At 42.5% G+C, this 22742-nt stretch overlaps 2 protein-coding genes across 2 annotated transcripts in view; one reads left to right on the forward strand and one right to left on the reverse strand.

Annotated features, from left to right (window-relative positions):
- Nucleotides 1–15823, reverse strand: part of CMC1 (C-X9-C motif containing 1) — a 41430-nt gene extending 25607 nt beyond the window's left edge. The window contains exons 1-2 of the mRNA XM_083578388.1: nucleotides 15598–15823; nucleotides 7289–7381 (exon numbers count right to left, since the gene is read on the reverse strand). Of these exons, the coding sequence (XP_083434514.1) occupies nucleotides 7289–7381; nucleotides 15598–15622 (118 nt within the window). The 5' untranslated portion in view covers nucleotides 15623–15823. The remainder of the gene's footprint in view (nucleotides 1–7288; nucleotides 7382–15597) is intronic.
- EOMES (eomesodermin) overlaps nucleotides 1–22742 on the forward strand; it is a 307841-nt gene that overhangs the window by 122425 nt on the left and 162674 nt on the right. Inside the window, exon 2 of the mRNA XM_083578004.1 lies at nucleotides 18344–18607. The gene's annotated coding sequence lies outside the window, so the exon portion shown is untranslated. The remainder of the gene's footprint in view (nucleotides 1–18343; nucleotides 18608–22742) is intronic.

Genomic DNA, 22742 nt, shown 5'->3' on the forward strand with positions numbered 1-22742 from the left:
CGGCTACATGTGAAATATTTAGTGTATAGCCAAACATGCTGTCAGTTTAACAAGCCAGCTTCATAAACTATGGCTTGAAATTGGTTAGCTTTGAAACTGACCAGAGTCTGTGACAAACCAAGATCCCTAGACAAGAAAACACAACAAAATGAGATTCAGGAAAACTGATACTCATGAAGTGTGTGAATAGCACAAGCCTGAGTCTCACTTCGGCTCATGCCAGTCATGTGCATCCTTCTAAACTATGGAAAATACTGCCTTTCATTTTCATCTCCGCTCTTTAATCCCATACTTTATAAAAACAGAAATAGAATGAAACAAAAGAATAATAGTGACACCACCACTAGTATTTGATTTAAAGCACACTCCAAAAATTAAGAGGGAATAGCATACAATACATTGCTTGGTTCAAAAATCAGTCGAGCATTTTGCAATGCAGTAAGCCAGCAACTTACATGGGGGTTACATTTGGGGGAATCGCATCTAAAGCCAAAATCACATACTAGTCAAAGCACAGTGGGTTCAATGGCAGATGGGATTGCCAATGTATTTTTACCCTGGACACCTGCCCCCTTTCTAAAACTATTTTGCCAACCACATAAAGCTGAATGGGCACAGTTAAATGCAGGTAAACTGTGGCATTACTGTATTGAAGAAATGATAAACCAAAGTAACAGTAAATGTGGAAGTGAATTTACAGGGTTGTTGTTTTTTAAAGCAGCTTGCTAATGCACTAGTATCTCAGGCTCTCAAAATATTTATTAATTAAATTTATATCCTTCTAAGGAGCTCAAGGTGGCATACATGGTGCTCTAGGGTCTAAACCACTAAGCCTCTTGGGTTTTCCAATCAGAAGGCTGACAGTTCGAATCCCTGCAAAGGGGTGAGCTCCCGTTGCTCTGTCCCAGCTCCTGCCAACCTAGCAGTTCAAAAGCACAACAGTGCAAGTAGATAAATAGATACTGCTGCGGCAGGAAGGTAAACGGCGTTTACATGCGCTCTGGTTTCCATCATGGTGTCCCATTGCACTAGTAGCGGTGTGGTCATGCTGGCCATATGACCCGGAAAGCTATCTGTGGACAAACGCCAGCTCCCTCAGTCTGAAAGCAAGATGAGCACCCTAACCCCATAGTCGCCTTTGACTGGACATAACCGTCCAGGGGTCCCTTTACCTTTACATGGTGCTCTCCACTTCCCATTCTTTCCCTACAATGACCATACAAGGTAGGCTAGGCTGAGAGATAGTGAGTGGTCCAGTACTATCCAGTGACCCTCATGGTTAAGTGGGGATGTGAACTCAAGCTTCCCCAGTTCCTAGCCCGACACTCTAAACTATATTACTCCGGCTCTCTTAGCACCTCAAGTCCTCGCATCAAACTGTGTTAACGGCACTTTAGATCCCCGTGTACTTGTGCCAAGACATTTCCTCTGCCTTACCCTCTGACACATATTATGTTCAGTTAATAGAACCTGGTCCTTTTTTTTAATTAATAGCGAGTAGAAGTGATGGGCATAAACCTATCCCAGCATGATGCTACTAAGTATTTCACACATTTCCTTATCTGTGTTTCTGATGAGAGAACACAAGACATTTCTAAAGTGTGTTTTTTTTCCAGGTGTCCTTGGGCATTTAAACAGGCAGTGCCAACATCTGCCCAAGGATTTGGAATTGCTCTCCTTTTATGGAGCTTGATGTGTCAGGTGCAAGGGTCATGCTCTGGTGCAGGTGGCCCCTAGAGGGACAGATAAGATCCCAGCTACTAGTGGACTGTTGATTAAGTGTGTATTACTAAAACAATGGTTGACATTGGCCTTACTCTACTTTAGGAAAGCCCGAAGTGGTGTTTCATCCCATCAACTTTACTAAGTATCAATGCTGTCCCTGGGGAGAGGAAGAATGGTGGCATTTGGAAACAGCCTTTGCCAGAATACTTTCCTAATTATAGCTGTTTGGCTTGGCCAAGTATTTGTAACTGTATGGGGTTATTCTGCAATCCATAGATCTATGACTATCACAACTGCACACTTTAAATATTCAGAATACACTTGCTTTTATTAAAATGTGGCCATTTCATCAACAAAGACCTAATAACAATAAATAAACTCCCCTTTTGAATCCCATCATGATTTTCTTTTAAACGCCCCCCCATGTCAATAACCAATTATTGAGGACAAAACCCAAGTAGAAAATAATGTATATTTTAGGTAACGTAGGGAATGACTGTCCAACATTAGCATTGTTTACCATGTGTGTAAAATGATTCCCAGCATTCAGAGCTCTCTTACACTGTTCCAGAAGATATCAGGTGACCACAATTTCAAAACTGTGTTCCTAGATTAACTGTCCAGACTTTCTAGTTAGCAGGAAGCCCAAGCAAAAAAGATTTATTTTTTTCTCTCACCTAATTTGCTCTCTCTCCTCATTTTATTTACCCCATCAAATGGAAAATATTACAAGTTAATTTAAGCAAAGGCTGGTCTGAATGAATGCCTACAAATAATATGGATCAGTACAACCTAAAGCTTCCCCAATATATTTTTTTTAATCAGCCAGTCAGTAAAGCATGGAACTTTAAACCTCAGGGTCAAAGGTTTGAGCCCTTTCTTGGGAGTCTTGATGAACCTTGTGGTACCTTCCAACTCTATGGTTCTATGTAGGTAAAAAAAGGTAAATGACCCCTGGACGGTTGAATCCAGTCAAAGGCGACTATGAGGTGTGGCACTCATCTTGCTTTTCAGGCTAAGAGAGCCCTGTTTGTCCACAGACAGCTTTCCGGGTCATGTGGCCAGCATGACTACACCACTACTGGCGCAAGGAGGACCATGACGAGTGCCAGAGTGCACAGAAATGCCATTTACCTTCCCACCACAGCAGTACCTACTTATCTACTTTCACTGGTATGCTTTTGAACTGCTAGGTTGGCAGAAACTGGGACAGAGCAACGGGAGTTCACCCCGTGGCATGGATTGGAACCGCCAACCTTCCAATTGGCAAGCCCAAGGGGCTCAGTGGTTTAGACCACAGTGCCACCCGCTCCCTATCTAAGATAAGATGCTGGCTGAGCTTAAAGATCATCATGGTTGATCACAGGGCAGGAGGATGGGGTGCTGGGCTTTACAGGTCTTCATCAGTGCCTTCAACAGAGTCTGCATGGCAACAGAAGCCAGTGGACTGAAGACAGGCATAATGAGCTTCTGATCTCTCTCCTTCAGAAGGCAGGCCACAGCAGACTGTGCACATGTGAAAGTCTCCAAAGAGTCATCAGGTGCAGAGATACACAAAACCCTATTTCCCCACTTTATCAAAAACGTGACAAATCATTGTTGTAACCTAGATATTCAGGCTTTAGTGAAAGTGAGCCTACGTAGCACAGGAAAAGGTGAGACCATGTTTGCATACTCACTAGTGCGGAGTGCACCAAGGATTGTCCCTAAGTGGAATGTGAATGTTCTTGCACTGAAATGCTAGTTTAAAAAGAAAATAGTTAATGTACAAATTACACATACTTGAATCGAGAGTCTAAATCTGAGACAGACCCTGTAAACAAAGTTGGCTCAATACATTATAGAGCTTGTAACTCAATAGCACTTAATCTCTGATGTAAGGGAGAAAATGAAAAGACTGTTTGCAGCAGAGTAATCAGATTAATAAAAATATACAGAAAGGGAGTTCTCCTTGTTTGTGTTTTAGTCACACCTAGGCAACACAATCAAGTAATATATGTGGAAGTGCAAACTTGGAATACTGTGGATTTAACAATGTATCACAATTATATGAACACCTATATTCAATATTCCATAGCTTTCTTAACAGATTGCAATGCAGTTGGGAATAAGAATGTAACTTTTCAATGAACAGCAAAATCAGTGTTAGAGACAACATACATTCATGCATTCATACATACATTCATGTTATTCTCACATGAAACCAACCAGTACAGTGGAACCTCGGTTTTCGAGCATCTCAGAAGCTGAATGATTCGGAACCCAAACACCGAAAATCTGGAAGTGAATGCTTCTGTTTTCGAACATACCTTGGAAGTCGAAGGGCTTCTGAGGCGCATTTCTCCACTGAAATTGCCAACCGCCCATTGCACCTCGGTTGTCGAACGTTTTGGAAGTCAAACGGTCTTCCGGAACGGATTACATTCGACAACCGAGGTTCCACTGTATTTGGTATGGAACATACAATGGCTTAGGGACGTGGGTGGTGCTGTGGTCTAATCCACAGAGCCTAGGGCTTGCCGATCGGAAGGTCGGTGGTTCGAATCCCCGCAACGGGGTGAGTTCCCATTGTTCGGTCCCAGCTCCTGCCAACCTAGCAGTTCAAAAGCACATCAAGTGCAAGTAGATAAATAAGTACCGCTCCGGTGGGAAGGTAAACGGCGTTTCCATGTGCTGCTTTGGTTCGCCAGAAGCGGCTTAGTCATGCTGGCCACATGACCCGGAAGCTGTACGCCGGCTCCCTTGGCCTATAGAGCGAGATGAGCACGCAACCCCAGAGTTGTTCGCGACTGGACCTAACGGTCAAGGGTACCTTTACCTATACAATGGCTTGTATCTTAAGTTGCTCTTTTACTCACACAAAGAGGGTCAATTTCTGCCCAACTTCCCCCTCGGCAACACATTATTTACCCAGGGTCACTTAACTGTTAGGGAACAGGTTTTTCAGGGAAGAGGGAGGTAGCTTACTTCAAAGCTACACATTTTCCTAATAAGTTCCCTTCATGATGTCAGCAGCGTATTGGGGTAATAATTTTAGGATGAAGTCTTGATGACTAGAGAAAGTATGTGTGTATACACCCACCCTCACACCCAGAGAGATTGGCATCCATCTGTCTTGAGAGACAATGGAGTACACCTCCAGGCGTTGAAGTCAAACCACTGTGCTAGCTGCAGTGAAGTGACCTCCTTAGGGTACAAGCCTGGGCAGTGTCTACGGAGGTCCTGGGTGGCCCAGGCGACAATATCACCCTCTCGGCCTCACTGGCATGGTCCAAAGGAAAGCAGAGCAGAGGAAAGCAGAGTTGGCACCAGCTTGGCTGCAGGAGTTCCTGGAAGGAGGCATACAAGATACCATCCAACCATTTTAGGGATTCCACTCTGGATTGCTGTAGGGCTTACTCCTTAGCCTTTTCTTCTCCCATAGATGCCCCACAAGCAGCAGCTAACTCCAGAATACCATTCTCGATACCACCTACCAATATTTTATGCCACCAGAAAATGTCATAAAGATACCACAAAACTGTTGTTTTTTGCTGCAAGAGACTAGGGGGATATAAAAATTTAATTAATAAATAAACATGGCTGCCCCTCTGGAAATCTTTATCTTATCAAAGTCAATGGTTAAGCTCCCACTGATTAGTATAATTGGGTTTTATACTCAATATGGTATGCTAAACATGATATCCATACACCAGGATAAAAATTTAATATTTAGGAAAAATCTTATATGCACAATAAACACCACCAAGCAAAGCATTTAAGATTTTCATACCCAAAAATATACAATTACTTTTAGTTATTCTTTCACAGATTCTATTTTCAGTTATCCTTAGGTACTTAACCTGTCAATATTTATTGCGCATTAAACAACAGAATACAATCTTACTTTGTCTGGGTAACCTTGAAAAAACACACCACAAATGTTAAGCCAAAAAGTCAATGAATTGTAACAGGGTCTTGAATATGTAATTTCAATAGAAGCATGATTGTTCTTTTGCTTTCTGTTAAACATGGCACAACTCTCAAAAGTTTGTTACTGGCTTTTCTTCTGACAAATCAATTGAATTATCCAATGCACACACAATTTATTTGGCTACATCTCATATTAAAAGCATTATAGTACAGAGCTATTTCTATTCTTCATACGCTAACACCACAGTGAATCATGTTCCCAAGTTCTTTAAGTGTCAAAAGTTTCAATGAGAAATACTTGAAATAGTTTTAAGGTCTCAAAGCACTGATTGTCCTTTATGCTGATCTGCATACCCAAGGTAACAGCTACAACGTCTGGAAGTACAGGAACTACCCCCAGTTATATGACCTACTTCCCCTGAGTGAATGCTTTCAGCCTCTCTATTTTTCTCCTGTTCACAGGACTTAGGTTATTTTGCAATTTTCACAACATCACACCTCTTTCCCCTGCAATTCCAAAACATATGGGGAGTTGCTCTGCACGTTGGCAGTTTAGCTGAATGCAGAGGTGAGAGTCTTATGCCATTTTCTCGTTCCCTCAAAAGCCATGCACTATTATAAATCAAATTTAACTTGTATAAAGCTCAGTGTTAACTACAGGCAACAAAGAAAAATACAGACTTTATTATTTTAGATCTCTGCCAGTTATTATCATTTTATACAGGTCTGTCTGTGTATATGGCTCCTTACAGAATTCAAAGAGGCAAAATATAAGCAGGTTCCTGCTCTTAAAGAGCTTCCAGCTTGCTTTCTGCAAAGGGAGATACATTCCTGGCAGCCACTGGAATCTCCTCCACCTTCAATCCGAAGATTATCAATGCCTGTGAAGGAGGATCTTTCATGGTCTGACATGCACGGGTGCAATGCAGCGTACAACAGCATTCTCAAGACCACTCCAATTGAATTTCAGATGGCATAATACTGGATAACCCTAATCAGCTTCTTCTAAGGTACCTGAGCATTATGTGTTTGCCTCAATGAGAGTTGTAGTATAGAACTGGGTTAGTGATTCCAGGTGGATTGAAGCATCTGACAACTTCAAAAATTATAACGTCACTTCTCTGCAAATATGTCATTGTGTTGTTATACAGACGCTTAAAGGAAAGGCAGTGGGGGTGAAGAAACAAGGGTACACCCTAAGCTGTTTAGGAGTTTGCAAGCAAGTGCACATGCCCACAGATTTCCAGGTTTCTGGCAATCAAGGTAGCTGGGAACAATATCCTGGCCCTTCAGTGCAAATTAAATGAGAATATTTGTCATTGATGTTTACCACTAGGTTCAGCCCAACAGCATGCCTAATTTCTTTTAATCTATTTTGTGTTGCAGTCATTGTTATGATCCTCTCTTTAACTCTCCCAAAGAAAAGTACGGAATACTTCCTTTCTTCAGTATGGTGCCCAGGTTGCAGCAAACTCTTTTCAGCAAATTATTTCAGCCCAGCATTCTACAATGCATTTTACTGAGCATGCAATAAAGAAGAGAGATAAAAATCACACACCTATGTTCACTGCTCCTATGACAGCTTGGAAAATGATAAAATTCAGGTCACATAAGTGATTAGATTTCGTATTTTGATGAATTTCACTCTCACCTTGTACTTTATCAGAACATAGTTCCCTGGCCTTCTCTCTCATCATTTTTGGAATCAAAACATCCTTTTCTACGTGCCTGAGCTGTGGCTCCTCTGTAAGAGAGCAAAAATATTTCTATGTTTAGATGGCAAGTCGCAGGTGAACTGAAAGAACAAGAATGCTGTTTAGAAGGGATGTTAATACATCCGGAGTTCTGAAACAAAACACATGTATGTATAATGACGTCCTACTATCAACAATTAATTATTTATACCCCACCCATCTGGCTGGGTTTCCACTGGAAAATATATCAAGGTAACACTGAAGATGACAATGGGTGGAATTCAACATAGAAAGTCTGCTTGTACAACAGAATTCCCACCCCCTCCTTCTCCTGCATGTCTTCCCACATAATTTTCTGTTGTGGAGGACTGAGAGCAAACCCCAAAGTGATTTAGGCAGCATCCGGTGGTATGTGGGGGGAGCAGAAGGGGAAGTCCTGCCATGTGAATGGATCTCATTCCAAGCACAGAACAACTTATTTGACTCCCACCCAATACCTTCATTTGCTGTATTTGCAAACAATATGCCTAAGGAATCTGACATGCCAGGGTCATTCCCATCTTATCCTCTGAAGGGCTAACATGTCCAAGGCTGTTCAATGACCAGGATCTGAATTCCATTCGCCATAGCCCCATTCCACTAATCCAGGCATAGGCAAACTTGGCCCTCCAGATGTTTTGGCACTACAACTCCCATCATCCCTAGCTAACAGGACCAGTGGTCAGGGATGATGGGAATTGTAGTCCCAAAACATCTGGAGGGCCGAGGTTGGGGATGCCTGCACTAATCTAACTAGTTGACCACACCGGCTCATAGCAATATATTCATAAGCAGGTTTTAGGAATATGAACCAGTCACACAGAAAAAGCAGCATTATAACTTTCATCTTTATAGGAATAAAGAACAGCAGATAACTTCCCAATATGAGACTCAGGAACGATAACCTTTCCATCACTTTAGCTCAGGGGTGGAGAATCTATGACCCCTCCAGCTGCAGTTGGGACTCCAACTCCCATCAGCCTCAAACTATCACATGCATTGGCCTGGGGTGATGGGGGTTGTAGTTCACAAACATATTGAGAACCACTGGTTCCCCAACCCTGCTGTAGCTAATATGACACATGCAAAGCATTGTTTTTAAAGCATTTTCAGTTTGTGCACAAACACTGATTGACAGACTGGTGAGACATATAACACACTGTACTAATCCAATTTGGAGGTTACCAAGCCATGGGTGACTGTGGCCAGGCTATCTCTACCTCGGTGGGGTTGCAGCTGGTGTACTTCTTTAACCTGGTAAAAGGTGCAGCACGCCATGAAGTCTCCAAGCAGCATTTAAGGCTGCAGGCCTGATCCTTAAGACCAATGGTGTTCCAGATGTTGGTGGACTCCGGGGCCCATCAGTGCCAGCCACCATGGCCAATGGTCAGGAATGATGTGGATGTGCAGTGCTGCAACATCTGGTGGGCCACAGGTTAGCCACCCCTACTTTAAAGGGAGTACAATCCCATTCAGAACAGGTTGAACACCAGCTTCCAAAACATATGAACTACCCATCAATACTGTCTTTTCAGGACTGAGCTTCAGCTTAGCAACCTTCACCTGGTCCATTAATCATTCCAAACATCAATTTAGCACTCATGCCTTGTTCCACAGGAAGGTAACAGTTGGAAGATGGTGGTCCCTGTTTGAGAGGCAGGGTAGAAAGGGTCTCCCAGGGCGGGAGGCTGGGGGAAGAAACAGGCTCCCAGGTGGGAGCTGGGAGGGTCTACCTTTCTGTGTATGGATAAAGGATATGATATAATTGTGATGAAGGGCCTTTAATTCTTTTTTGTTTCCTCTTTTCTTTATCTAGTTTGACTTTTATTGTATTTTATGTTGAAAACTTTCAATAAAAAATTAACTAAAGAAGAAGAAGAAAGGGTTTAGCAGTTGTACCTGGGGGGGGGGGGAAGGGTTGCATATTATGGGACATTAGCTCTTCTCCTTGACAAAGAAAAACCTGCGAACAGCATTCTGATAAAACAGGCCAGAAGTTAATGGGAGGCAGAGATCGCTACATATGAGTGGCTTATTAGAACCGTGAAACTCTCATTTTATTAACCACTATGCAGCTTGGTACAATCCTATGCACAGTTTCCTGGGAACAAGCCCCATTGAATTCAGAGAAATTTCCCAGCAACTGAAACATACGCAGGATTGGTTCCTTTACTAGTTCCTTTAGCTGCTTTTATGTAGGTTCGTTTCTAAAAATAGCCCAGAAAATTGTATACATTTGTGTTTTCCATAAGTTTCAAATGTTGAGATTGTACTACCTTAGATTCGCATCAATTCAAATTAAGAGAGAGAGTAAGGATGACAACACCAGGGAAAAAATTTCAAAGCTTTAACTTCTCACTATTCTATCATCACCTTGAAGTCAATTTTCACCTTTTTCACTGGCTGAATCTGTTATCTTACATTTTGCTTTGGGGCTCATGTGTTCTTGCAATATATTCTTGTAGGTTGGGGATCAGATTCTGAACCAATTCTGTAACATTTTGGGGAAACATAAAAGTAAAAACATGAACAGAAGGAAAGCGCAACTATATATGTTGACTAATTCAGATACAAAACAATATAATTAGTAGAGAATGGGGAGAGTTGTTTCTGCAAGTAGTTTCATCTGACCTGTTTTATCTACAGTCATCTTAGAATAACCAGCTTAACTGCTGAGAGATGGCAGATCAGACAGCCCCCTGGGAATTATAGGAGCTTCAGAGAAAATATTGTTGCACAGAAAGTACATTTTACAGCCATGCATTCTCTTCTTGCCTTTTGCCAAGTTTTTTTTTAAAAAACAACCCCCCCCCAAACAAATCCACTCTGAGCCATGCATGTAGAAGGCCAAGTTTAACCACCTTACTTACAGAGCATCCTATCATATGCCCTAGAGTGGCACACTGTACTTAACCTCTGACTTCTTTCCGAACCGATCAATTGGAAGGTGAACTGGAAATGCATGTCCAGATTTGTCATAGGCGGGTAAAAGCTTGAGAAGCAAAGGTAGCTTTCCCTATCTTATTCTAATGCTAATCAATACAGCGAGCCTGGGGTGTGTGGGGAAAGGGAACTTTATCTAGAACAGCTACCCTCCTTCCACATCAAGCCAATTTTTCTATGTGGTTGAACCTTCAATCAGTAAATACAGCAATTAAATGCAAGTTACATCTGCAACAAAATGTTGCAGTGTGGAATACTGTTGTTCGATATGCCAGCCTTCCCGTTTTGTTTTGTTTTTTGCTGTTTTAATTGGGTTTTATAAACAAGAATGATGTTATACAAATAAGTATACCAAGTTTTTTCATGTCATTTGTATATCACAAAAATAGCACAATAAATGTGGGAAAATATCCACAACATATGTTTCATTATCAGTGGTCAATGGTATGAGCTCTTGGTTTATGATTTGGTTTAAACGATTAGGAGGAAGAGGAAGAAGAAAGAAAGAAAAAGGGGGGGAGAGGTGAAGGAGGGAGCGGCGGGTGGGGTGGGATAGTTATGCTTCTATTATTCTACTTAGCGTGTGTGAAGGTTTGTGTCAGTGTTACTTGTATGGGTTCTCTTACTATTCACTTGTTGTATTTCCTTGGTGGTGAAAGAGGTGGGGTGTGGCTTAGGGTGTGGTTGGTTGTCTTTGGTTGGCTGTAGTGAGAATTGTTTTTGTGTGTGAGCGGGGTATGAGTGTGTATTTTTGAATCAGGTTAGACAGATTGATTCGTATGCTGTCGGGGGATTCTTGTTGTTGTCTTGTTGGGCTGTATATATGATAAAGGGGAACCAAATTGGGGTGAAGGTGTCTTCTTCTATTTGTCCCCGTGTCAATTTCAGTTTATTTGGTTAGTTTTTCTAATAAGGCTGTTCCCCATGCTATTTGATACCATTGGTCCATGCTTACTCCTGACAGGTCTCTCCAGTGTCTGGCTATGAAGCTTCCCTTTTGCGCAGGGGTCAGCAAACTTTTTCAGCAGGGGGCCAGTCCACTGTCCCTCAGACCTTGTGGGGAACTGGACTATATTTTTTTGGGGAAACGAACAAATTCCTATGCCCCACAAATGACACAGAGATGCATTTTAAATAAAAGGGCACATTCTACTCATGTAAAAACACGCTGATTCCCAGACCGTCCGCAGGCCAGATTTAGAAGGCGATTGGGCCAGATCCGGCCCCCGGGCCTTAGTTTGCCTACCCATGTTCTAGCTAGCAGATGCCCTTCCATTCCCTGTCCCCACTCCTTGTTTTCCAGCCTTGCGCAAGCTACAATTCCTGCTTCAGCCTTCTATAGAAAGCGATTTCAAAACACTCTTCAAAGGCTGCCAAACCAAGGGCACATTATATTACCCCTTCCAAATCAAGACACTATCTAGATATGGATTAAGGCAGGGGTGAGAGAATCTGTGGCTTTCCAAGTGTTGTTGGGACTCCCAGCTCCTATCAGGTCCTGCCAGGGATGATGCAAGTGGCCAGGGATGATGCGAGTTGGAAACCAGCAAGGCTGGGAGGGCCACAAATTAGCCACTCTTGAGATAAGGAGACGAGGCCCTGATAATCAAGGAAAGGATGCAGGGACACGCCCGGCAAAGCTGGGAAAAGGTCCTCTTGGTTGCAAACAGCACCTCCTGAGATTCCTAGACCAAATTCCAGCAGGAGAAGAGGAAATGACACATTGAGCCCTGAGAGCTCCCTACCAGGACCTGTTTCCTAAGTATGTATGCCAAGGACTGCAGCATTAGTGAAACTCATAAGACCAAGCAAATTACAGGGAATTTCAGACTTGAGTGTTTTGGCTTGCAAAGTACAAGTTCGTCAACTTTCTTAAATGCAAAGCGTCTTTCTCTCTGTATGATAAGTACACCACCGTCACCACTTTCATTGTAACCTCAAGCAGAGATAGATATGCATGACAGCAAAGGTAAAGTGGCAATGGCAGTCACTTAAGGAGTTTAACATTGCCAAAGCCAAGCACAACATTTTCAGCACATATTGCTGCTGGAAAGAATGGTCCCAGGAGGAAGATCTCCAGCAACCATGTATCAGTCATACACTTATTAGCACATCACCAACCACAGGTGAGAATGTGCCTTGACAGAACCGGGCATGTAGAACTCCTCAAAAAATAAAAAAGTGTTTTTCTAGCAAAGGTGAAAACATGAGAGAGAAGGTTTGCACCCCCCCCCCCAGTATGACACTGTTGTAGTAGGGGGAAAACAAAACAAATAAACATGAGAGCTAAGCGATGAACATAAAACATGTAGCTGGATTCTGGATGAGAAGAATAGAAAGGAGTACAGCCAGTGCTGCTGAACCTGGTCTATGCTTTTTTATTATTATTTATTATATTGGTATACTGACTTATGGGACGTGGGTGGCGCTGTGGGTTAAACCACAGAGCCTAGGGCTTGCTGATCAGAAGGTCGGCGGTTTGAATCCCTGCGACGGGGTGAGCTCCCATTGCTCGGTGCCTGCTCCTGCCAACCTAGCAGTTCGAAAGCACGTCAAAGTGCAAGTAAATAAATGGGTACCGCTCCGGCAGGAAGGGAAATGGTGTTTCCGTGCGCTGCTCTGGTTCGCCAGAAGTGGCTTAGTCATGCTGGCCACATGACCCGGAAGCTGTACGCCGGCTCCTTCGGCCAATAAAGAAAGATGAGTGCCGCAACGCCAGAGTTGTCCGTGACTGGACCTAACGGTCAGGGGTCCCTTTATCTTTACTGACTTATACCTGTAGATCTCAGGGTGGTTCTCAACTAGGGTGCTGGTGTAAGAAGCCAGAAGCAGGCCTTGGGCTTACATACTATATTGACGCCCCTCTTGTAGTCATTTCCCCACCCCATGTTAAACATGGTTAAAACCTGGGCACTAATCTTAGCTATGGTTAATGCTAGCCTGGGTTTGCTATTAGCCAGTGTTTTGAAATCAGTTTCAAATACTGTAGTATTAACCATATTTAAGTTTGGTGTCAACTGCCTTGATTGTTTTGAAGCCATCAAATCCTCCTTTAGACAAGAGTGGGTACAATACATTTTGATCTGGATTCTCTAAGTTAGAAACAAGATGATTCCTCATATCAGCAAAAACAATCCGAGATAGAATTGAAATACAAAGGGAGTCAAATCACACAGAAAAGTTGGCAAATGTGAGGTATACTGTATAGGAATGTAAGAGCTGCTAATAAAATATTTTGGAGATTCAAGAGTGAAGAAAAACCTGATGACCAATTGTGAGGTCTGCTACATCCAGCCCTTCTCCTGGAATATATTACTTCCATAGAAGACAAACCCAACAGGAGTTAGTTTGTCAGTCCCTTAGATTTAGGCTAATCATCGCAATTTTTAACAGGCCAATTTGAGAGTAAAGCTAGAGGCAACTTTTTTCTGTGAATGTAATTAATGTGTCATTTTTTAAAAAAAAGTAACTAGAAGCTGGGGTGAGGTACAGTAGGCAAGACCTCTGAATGAGGAGAGTTTACCTTCCACCCAAATCCAAACACCATGGTCAAGATTAAAACTGCCTTCCTGAATCTATTTACATGGGAACAAATGGCTCAATTGGTTTACATAGCAAAACCATTAAGTTATGAAACTATAGGAAAGGTTAAGATTATGGTGTTATGCAAGTTAAAGATTATCTACACCAGTTGCAAATGGTTGAGAAAATGTAAAGAAACAATACAAAAAACAGCCCTACCCTGAAAACTTGTTACAGGATCACTTATAAATGCCACAAACAAAAAAACCTACAGCCAAAAGACAGACAAAGTGGCTCTACTGAAATACAACTTCCTATGTTCCCAGGTGTGTTTGCCTACATGCTATCTTTGTACAAACTATAACTAGCAGTAGTGGTGTCATAGAAGCAAGAATCGTAAGCAAAGGCCACTGCTAAAGTGCAAATAAAATGTGCCCATGAATTATAAGAAATAATTTGAAAAACAACAACAAAGAGGATCAAGCTAGTCCGGAAGTATAGTGACAAGTTCACTGTTCCCTTTTAGAACCAACACAATCTAGTACACTTGAGAACTGGTATAGCGTAGCTGGGCTATACCAATCAGGAAGTATTAACTTTGCCATGAACTCCCTAGGTAAGCCCCTTTCTCTAGCCTCAGTCCCACTATCTGCATCACAAAAGATAATACTACTAAGTGTACCTTATTATGTATTATATTTATTTTAATGCTACACCACAATTACATTCCCAAGGTGGTTTTGAAAAAAATTAAGTCAGTTAAAATATAAATACCAGGGTGTGTGAGAGAGACCAAAATCCATAAAATAGATAGCAGTATTAAAATAGTATCTAAAAAGCTTGGGAAAACAAAAATTCTGTGTCCGTCATCAGAAGGCGAACAAGGTAGGAGACAGAAAAAACTTTCTGGGGAGCGTAATCCACAACCACTACCAAGAAGGCCCTTACCAGTAAAGCATGTTGAATTTTTCAACTTTCAAATTCCAAAAAATGAGGAGGGCTTACAAGTTGTATCATGACTTGGGAATTCAAAATATGTTTTGGTTAAATTAATATAATTTAGCTTTTTTGCTTGGTAAGTAAAATGTGTGTAAAACTGCACAGAAATCATTAAAAATTATTGCAGTTATATTACATATTAATATTAATATTAAACATTACCTTACATTTTCAGAAGGTAAAACTAAAGTTCTTTGGTTTTCCAAAAGCCGTTTATGTGCTTCTTCACCAAATGTAGATTTACCAAGCTAAATACTGTTTGGTCACAAAAAAATAATAATAGCAGATTTGAATCCCCCCCCTCAAAAAAACCATATTTTTAAGACCCTTCACTGAAGAAGTTTGCAAAAATTAAGTTTTGCCCCTTAAATGACACGCCCCACTACCAGGCTATTTTGTAGAGGTAATGTTGAGTGTTCTTCATTCATCTAAATTTAAAAGTGGAACAACCTTCTGAGGCATTCATCATAGAACTGTAGAGTTGGAAGGAATTCCCGGGGGCCATCTAGTCCAACCCCCTTGCAGTGCAGAAATCTCAACAATCATCTTATAAGTCAGACCACTACACCCATTTCATTAACGAAGGGAACTAAGAGCACGTGAGGGCTGGGAGCCCTTGAGTCGGCGGTAAACCCGTGAACAAGGGTTCACACGTGAACCGAGGAGCAAGTTCACGGGTCTGGACTGGCAGCTCCTCAGCCTAACCCCCTTGCACTCTCATGTCCCGGGCACGTCAAGAGGAGGGGGTAGCAACCGCCCCTACCTGCTGCACCAGGGGCAGGCTCCATGTACCAGCTTCCCTGCTTTAGGGGCGGGGAGGGAAGCACCTCAGTAGCTACAGAAGTCGCGGCGGCACCAGCAACATGGTCATAGTCCCTCAACCTTGGGGGTTTTTTTAAGCCACACACTCTCTCGGCGCATGCGCCAGCTGCGGAATTCGAAGCTCCAGCGCGCTACCCGTCTGCCTGCGGCGCACGCGTCGAAGAGAGGGAGGAAGCGGAAGAGAAGGAGGCGAACGAACAGCGTGGGAGGGCGCGTGCGCGTGGAAGGCTAGCGAAGGAAAAGGCGGGGTTCTACCTATTGGGGCGGGGCGAATGTCGGCCTCTTCCAGACCGGCTTCTTAATGGGAGGAGCTTCGGAGGATAAAGCGATAGTGACGTCACCGTGACAAGATTATCGCCTGGAGAGCCCCTTAAAACCAGTTGGGAAGGTGGCTGTTGGGATTGTTTCTTGTGAGGCAAGGAAGGAAAAACAAACGCCCATACTTTTAATACACACACAAGTCTTTTAATAAATACATCCATTAATAGAAGGGAGAACAACTAATAATCAAGGAGATAGACCAATGTGAACGTTGAAGCAGGCATTATCACCAAACCTATCAGCTCAACAATTATTAAATATGGACATGCTTTCATAACGTGACAGTTTTCACAGACTCGAATATAATATTATAGTTTGGGGGTCAGCCTGGTTGGGTTTTGCTGCTCCCTTAGATTCTTAACAGCTATTTGGTTGTGTTCACAATATCTGAGGATAGCCTCAATTATTTAGGGAGTTATTCAGAAGAACATGCCCCACTCTTGTATTATGACTTCACGTTTTAAAGCACAGTGCTGGGGCTTTGGCCCCATGAGATTTCTTTTATCCAGCAGTTTTGCTCTCGGATTGGGGTGGGGTAGGGCGGGTTTACCCCTGCACTGTTCACAAAAACTAGTTAGGTCATTGTGACCCCTGTGTAAAGAGTCCCTTCATTTTCACTTCTCTATTAAGGTACAGGAGTGAAAGAGTGTTAAGGCTGCAATCCTAAAAATATATGGTAAAAGGTAAAGGACCCCTGGATGGTTATGTCCAGTCAAAGGCGAATATGGGGTGCGGCGCTCATTTTGCTTTTCAAGCCGAGGTAGCAGGCGTTTGTCCACAGACAGCTTTCTGGGTCATGTGGCCAGCATGACTAAAACTCTTCTGGTGCACGGAGGATCGTGACAAATGCCAGAGCGCACAGAAATGCTGTTTACCTTCCTACCACAGTGGTACCTATCCATCTACTTGCATTGGTGTGCTTTCAAACTGCTAGGTTGGCAGAAACTGGGACAGAGCAACGGGAGCACACCCTGTCATTCATATTCAAACTGCTGACCTTGTGATTGGCAAGCGGTCCAAGAGGTTTGGACCACAGTGCCACCCGTGTCCCTTAAAAATATATATACAGTACTTAGTAGGGAGCAAACTCTACTGCATAGGATTGCACTGTGAGAATTGTAGTACAGTACTGTCGTTTGTTAAATTGTGAAAAGATGGCTGAAGAGAGATCTTTCCCAAATTAGGTCTGCATTGGGCCAGAATGAATTTCCTAGCACATGCACAAAGGTGCACACACACATGTACAAAAAAAAAAGTTTTAGGAGCCACCTGAGATGTCTGAAAAGTGCAGTGCAATGACAAAGAATATATTTTCCATTGCACAAAATGTGGCTGATCATAAATAGCTCCTGCTTGCAGTCATTTCTCTGTTTGTCTACCATTCATATTGTCATTTGATTAGTTAATCATCCATTTTCTAAAGTGTGAATGTGTTTTTACACTTCAAGCAAGACAGTGTTAACTATGAAACTATAGATAGCAATGGAGATTAATTATCTATTTCAGAAGTCTCCACACCTTTTGCTTCTGAGATAAAGGAGAACTTGTAATCTGTTCAAAGGTTCAGTTATCAAAATAATAACAATAATAAAATAAATTCAAACCACTCTGGACAGTTTGTTGAACTGTATTTAAGGGTCGTCGTCCCCAGGCTGTTTTTATGAAACACATTGTGTCCTAATGACGTGTGAAGAGACTTTAAATACACAGCAAAACTGCACTGTTTAATGGCATTAAAAGGCTGAGAGTCTTTGGAGAAGTAACAGCATTTTTCTGATATATTGATCACCATTTTATCATTATTTTCCCAACGACTCTTTGCTAGCCCCGCTCACCCATGTGGGCTTATGTGGAGGCAACTGGCTTTGACAGCATGCTCTAAGCAGCATGGGAAAACTGGGCCTACTCGCCGTGCAAATCCCCCACAATGCCCCTGTGATGTGCTATGAGGGCTCACTGGTTCCTGTGCTGGCACACCTGGCCACTTGACTCCTGTTTGCACCAACCAGGCAATAACTCCTGAGAAGACCACATGTGGACATTGCCTGGAGACTCCCCCTGTGAGGGAAGAAGTGCTGGGCCTTCTCCACTGGCTTGCCTGGTAGCTGGGAAGGAACTTAGCTGCAGTGCCTTAGGCTGAAGGGAAGGGAGACAAAGAGGGTATATAAAATGCCCCAGGAAGCTGAAAGAAGAGACACAGTGGAAAGGATGGGTGCCTAAATAAGGAGTTTCTACAAATATTTGAGAAAAGTTCTCCTTGTTTCCGTGTGGGGGTGTTCTTCAGGCTATTTCACAAACCTCATTGAATGTGGTTAGAGTGGGGTGTCAACAGACTTTGCTGCTCCCCGTGGTTCAGTCCTGCCAAGGACATGGAGTCAGAGGATCTCTTTGAGGGAAAGCCTTCCTTGAGGCAGCTCTGGGAGGAACTGGCTGTTCCCGGTGTTTGGGACTTATTCCTGAGGGGCCTGGACTGAGAAAAAGGAGACTTGGATGCTCTGAAGGACGCACAACACTTTGTAGAAGATGTCTGCTAAAGGGACTTGGGGCTGGGAAGAATTTGGGCCAGGGGTGAAAACGGAAAATATGAAGCAACATTTGTGGAAGAAAGCCTGATATGCAGCAGAGCTGAGGTGAGTCTGTGCCTATTGAAGTATAGAGCATGCCCTCTTTGATGTGTCCTTTCCATAGGGGCAGTGCTTTTTTTCTAAAAAAATTAAATGTTTAGGGGTACTCTCATTTTCCTACTCATACTGAAATACAGTGGTACCTTGGGTTAAGTACTTAATTAGTTCTGGAGGCCTGTTCTTAACCTGAAACTGTTCTTAACCTGAAGCACCACTTTAGCTAATGGAGCCTCCCACTGCCGCTGCTCTGCCGGAGCACGATTTCTGTTCTCATCCTGAAGCAAAGTTCTTAACCCGAGGTACTATTTCTGGGTTAGTGGAGTCTGTAACCTGAAGCGTATGTAACCTGAAGCGTATGTAGCCCGAGGTACCACTGTACTGCCTCTCAATGAGGCCAAACATAGATTCCCAAAAATGTATAGGGGTATGCGTACCCCCAGAAAAAAGCACTGCATAGGGGTGTAGCACAACCCCAGAGAGAACGTGCCAGGGGCATTGTGGGAGATTAAAATGGTGATTTATTTTTGGAGACGTGGGACAGAAAAATAAGGATGGGGATGCGAAAACAGGCATCAGCAATGGAGAGGGTGCAGTTGCTTAATAATGTGGGGCAGGGATGGGGAGCCTGCCTTCAGATGCTGTCAGACCCACAACTCCCAAACAGCCCTGTCAATGCGCAGGGATTATGTAAGTGCTCCAGCCACAGGTTCCCCATCCCCGGTGCTGGGCTTAAGTTGTTTATGGACACCTGAATGAGTGTCTCCATTCCCACCGTTCAGTCCAGACACTGAGGTCCAGCTCTGAGAACCTTCTAGCAGTTCCTTCATTGCAAGAAGCAAAGTTTCTTTTCTTTTTTAAGTTTTTATTTATACTTTTCAAGTTTATACATTTCATTAGTTTTACAATCAATTTAATATTTCAAAGTTTGACTTCTTTCCTCCTCTTTCTGTGGCTCCTTAAATTTATTTTTTAATATCTTCTGCATATCCAAATTCATTTAATTTTCTCATTTAATAATCTACTTTAAATATATACTCTTATGAAACTGCAGGTTATTACAATAATCCTGCCAATGTTTTTATCTGTTTGCAATTTTTCTGTAAATATTTAATAAACCATTTCCATTCTTTTATAAAAAGTTTGTTATCTTGATTTCTTAAGTTTCACCATTTCTGCATATTCCATAAGTTTTTGTATCCATTCTTCCTTTGCTGGAACTTCTGCTTCTTTATACTTCTGGGCAAGTAGCATTCTTGCTGCTGTAGTAGCATACATAAATTTCTATACAATTTAGGTAGCTCTGTCCCTATAATTCGCAGAAGCAAAGTTTCAAGGAACCAGGCAGAGGGCCTTTTCAGTAGTGGCGCCTGCCCTGTGGAATGCCCTTCCATCAGATGACAAAAGTTAAAAAATTATACAGCTTTTCATAGACACCTGAAAGCAGCCCTGTTTCAGGAAGTTTTTAATGTTTGATGTTTTGTTTTGTCCCTTTATAATTTATTGGAAGCTGGTCTGAGGGGTTGGGGTAACCCAGTCAGATGGGTGGGATATAATATGTTGTGGTTATTCAGGTTTAGCAAACGTGTCTGCACACATACTATCTGTTTTTAGCATTGTATCATGATAAATATTTTACGGCAAGGTGGAACCTGTAGCTGAAATTAATTACAAGGAGCCAGGACCAACTTCAGTGGTTCAATATGGGGCACCATTTACTCAGAATTACAGCATTTACTGATTATGGGCTTATTCCAATAGTGTCTCCTCTAGGAATGATTTTGGAGCATACACAATAAAAGTGTATTATCAAAACAGGCTGTTCATGTAAATTTTTAAACACGTTTGTGGGCAGGAGTTCCTGAGAATCTAACACCCTGTTTGGGATTCTAAGGCTTAGAGGCTGCATCAGCCAGGAAGCAAGTAAATAACTTAATTTGAAAAAAAGCCTTTAAACTTTGATTTAGGCTATAATATTTTTAGGGGGGAAATATCACTTCCATGTCTGCTGAACTTTAATTCTTATACTATGTTTTATTTAACAAGAAAATGTAACCCAAGCAATGAGAGTTGTTTTCTTACGGGTATGGTGGCAAGTGTTTGCGAGTTTATAATATGCTCTGAACCAAGGATGGGGAATCTTTGGCTCGTGAGCCACATTTGACTCACCAGCTCCTCCCCTTCTGGTCAGTGAGGCAGTTTTTTTTAAAAAAAAAAAACCATGCTCACATGACATCATATGTGACATCAGGATGGGGAAAAAAGGAATAATCATAACTTAAAGTGAGTCTGTAAAGTGTGTATCTGACGAAGTGTGCATGCACACGAAAGCTCATACCAAGAACTAACTTAGTTGGTCTTTAAGGTGCTACTGGAAAGAAAAAAAAATTTTTTTTTTGTTTTGACTATGGCAGACCAACACGGCTACCTATCTGTAACTGGAACTTAAAGTGAGTTAATGAACAGGGTAAGTATGCCCTGTTCCAGAAGCACCAAGCTCTGTTTGGGCAGTGGTTTCAATGGAAATTGCTTGATTATATTCCTAAGCATGTGAGAACCAGCTGGTTGTCAGGTGCTTGTGAAGCTCTGTACCAGGGGAATATTTGGTCCTCCAGATGTTGAATTACAGCTCCCATCATCCCCAGTAAGCATGGCCAATGACCAGGGATGGTGGGAATTGTAGTTCAGCAACAACTGTTGGGCCAAAGGTTCCCCCCACTTGCTCTGGCCAATGGGCTTTGACAGGTGGGTGGGACAAGCCATCTCTCAATCATCTGATGTCATAATAATGTCAGGTGGGCTATTGTGCCAACTTGTCAAAGTTGGCCTATGGAGTGAGAATCTGACCTACTGGTTGCCCACCTTTTTGTAAACTAAAGATTCCAATTACTATCTTCAGTTGTTGCAGTTTCTCGTTTTTAACGTCATACTGCAATAAGAAAACTGAACTTTCAGCATATGGCACCGTGAAGACCATATGCAGCCTGTTGACGCTTAGGAGAACCCTTTAATTTTTGTCAAATTCGTAAGAACCCTTAGTCCATGAGACGTAACTTTGAAAGCTGTTTCACACAACCACCATGTTACAACCTTGCTATTTTCACATCGTCAGAAAAAAAGAATGTGAGAATCAGGTCTTATCAGGTGATTCCTCTGTCACCCTCAGTAATGGCCCATCTTCCATAATGATTCCCCGATTCAATAAAACTCTTTCTCCTTAAATTACTGCCCAACCCTGACATGCACAGAGTTTCAGACCCCATTATAAAAAAGAGACGTGCAATGAACAATCCTGCTAATCCTGTTTTATTGCAAGGGAAATGCCCCTTCAGGAAACACCTCACATAGTCTTTTCATTTCTAAGTATCGTTGATCTCTCTCTGCTGACTCAGATTCACAAAGATGGAAAGTCTTTGGTATTTCATAGTCTGATAGTTGCTTCCACGCATAACAGAAAATACCTAAACGGAAGGTTGATTTTATTAGGATGGCATAGTTGTTGTAGTGATGGGCCTGGTCTCTCCCAGATTCTTCTTCATCTTCAAACAATAGTTGGTAGTGAGGCTGGTTTAGAAAAAATGTGGTAGGTTACAGGATTCCTTGGCAGTTTGAAGGCCATGTTCGATCTTTTTTAGGCAGGCAGAAGATTGTAATTTCTCTCAGGCTGGTGTCCGTACTTTCCCTTTCTCTTTTCTGTTCTTAGCCTTAATAAGCCAGCCATAGAGAAGGGAAAGGATACTTTTTCTAACGAGTCTTGCTGAAGGCAATTCGCCTGGTGTATTTTCTTGGCATGACTTGCCTCAAGGCAGTTTGCACATCTGAGGAAATTATGGAGGGGCGTCGTTCCTTTCTCCTTAGGCGTTCAGCTTCCCCGGACACTTTCCTGTAGATGCCATCTACATAGGAGTGCAACATGCCCCAAGCATCTCTGGTCATTCGGAACTTGTTAGACCGGATCCTTCTTGGCAACTTGGAGGCAGTTCTAATTCTTGGTTTCTGCCTTCTGTATCTTTTCACAGACCTTATAGTTCTCTTTCGGACTGTGTGCCTTCTCCTGGCCTTCCCCCTGTACCGTGGTCGTGGTCGTGGCCGTGGTCTCCTACGCATTAGTCTCCGTGAAGCCATTTTGTTTCATACACCGAGA

Source organism: Podarcis filfolensis (genome assembly GCF_964270895.1).
Source record: "Podarcis filfolensis genome assembly, chromosome: 12".
Classification (NCBI taxonomy): Eukaryota; Metazoa; Chordata; class Lepidosauria; order Squamata; family Lacertidae; genus Podarcis; species Podarcis filfolensis.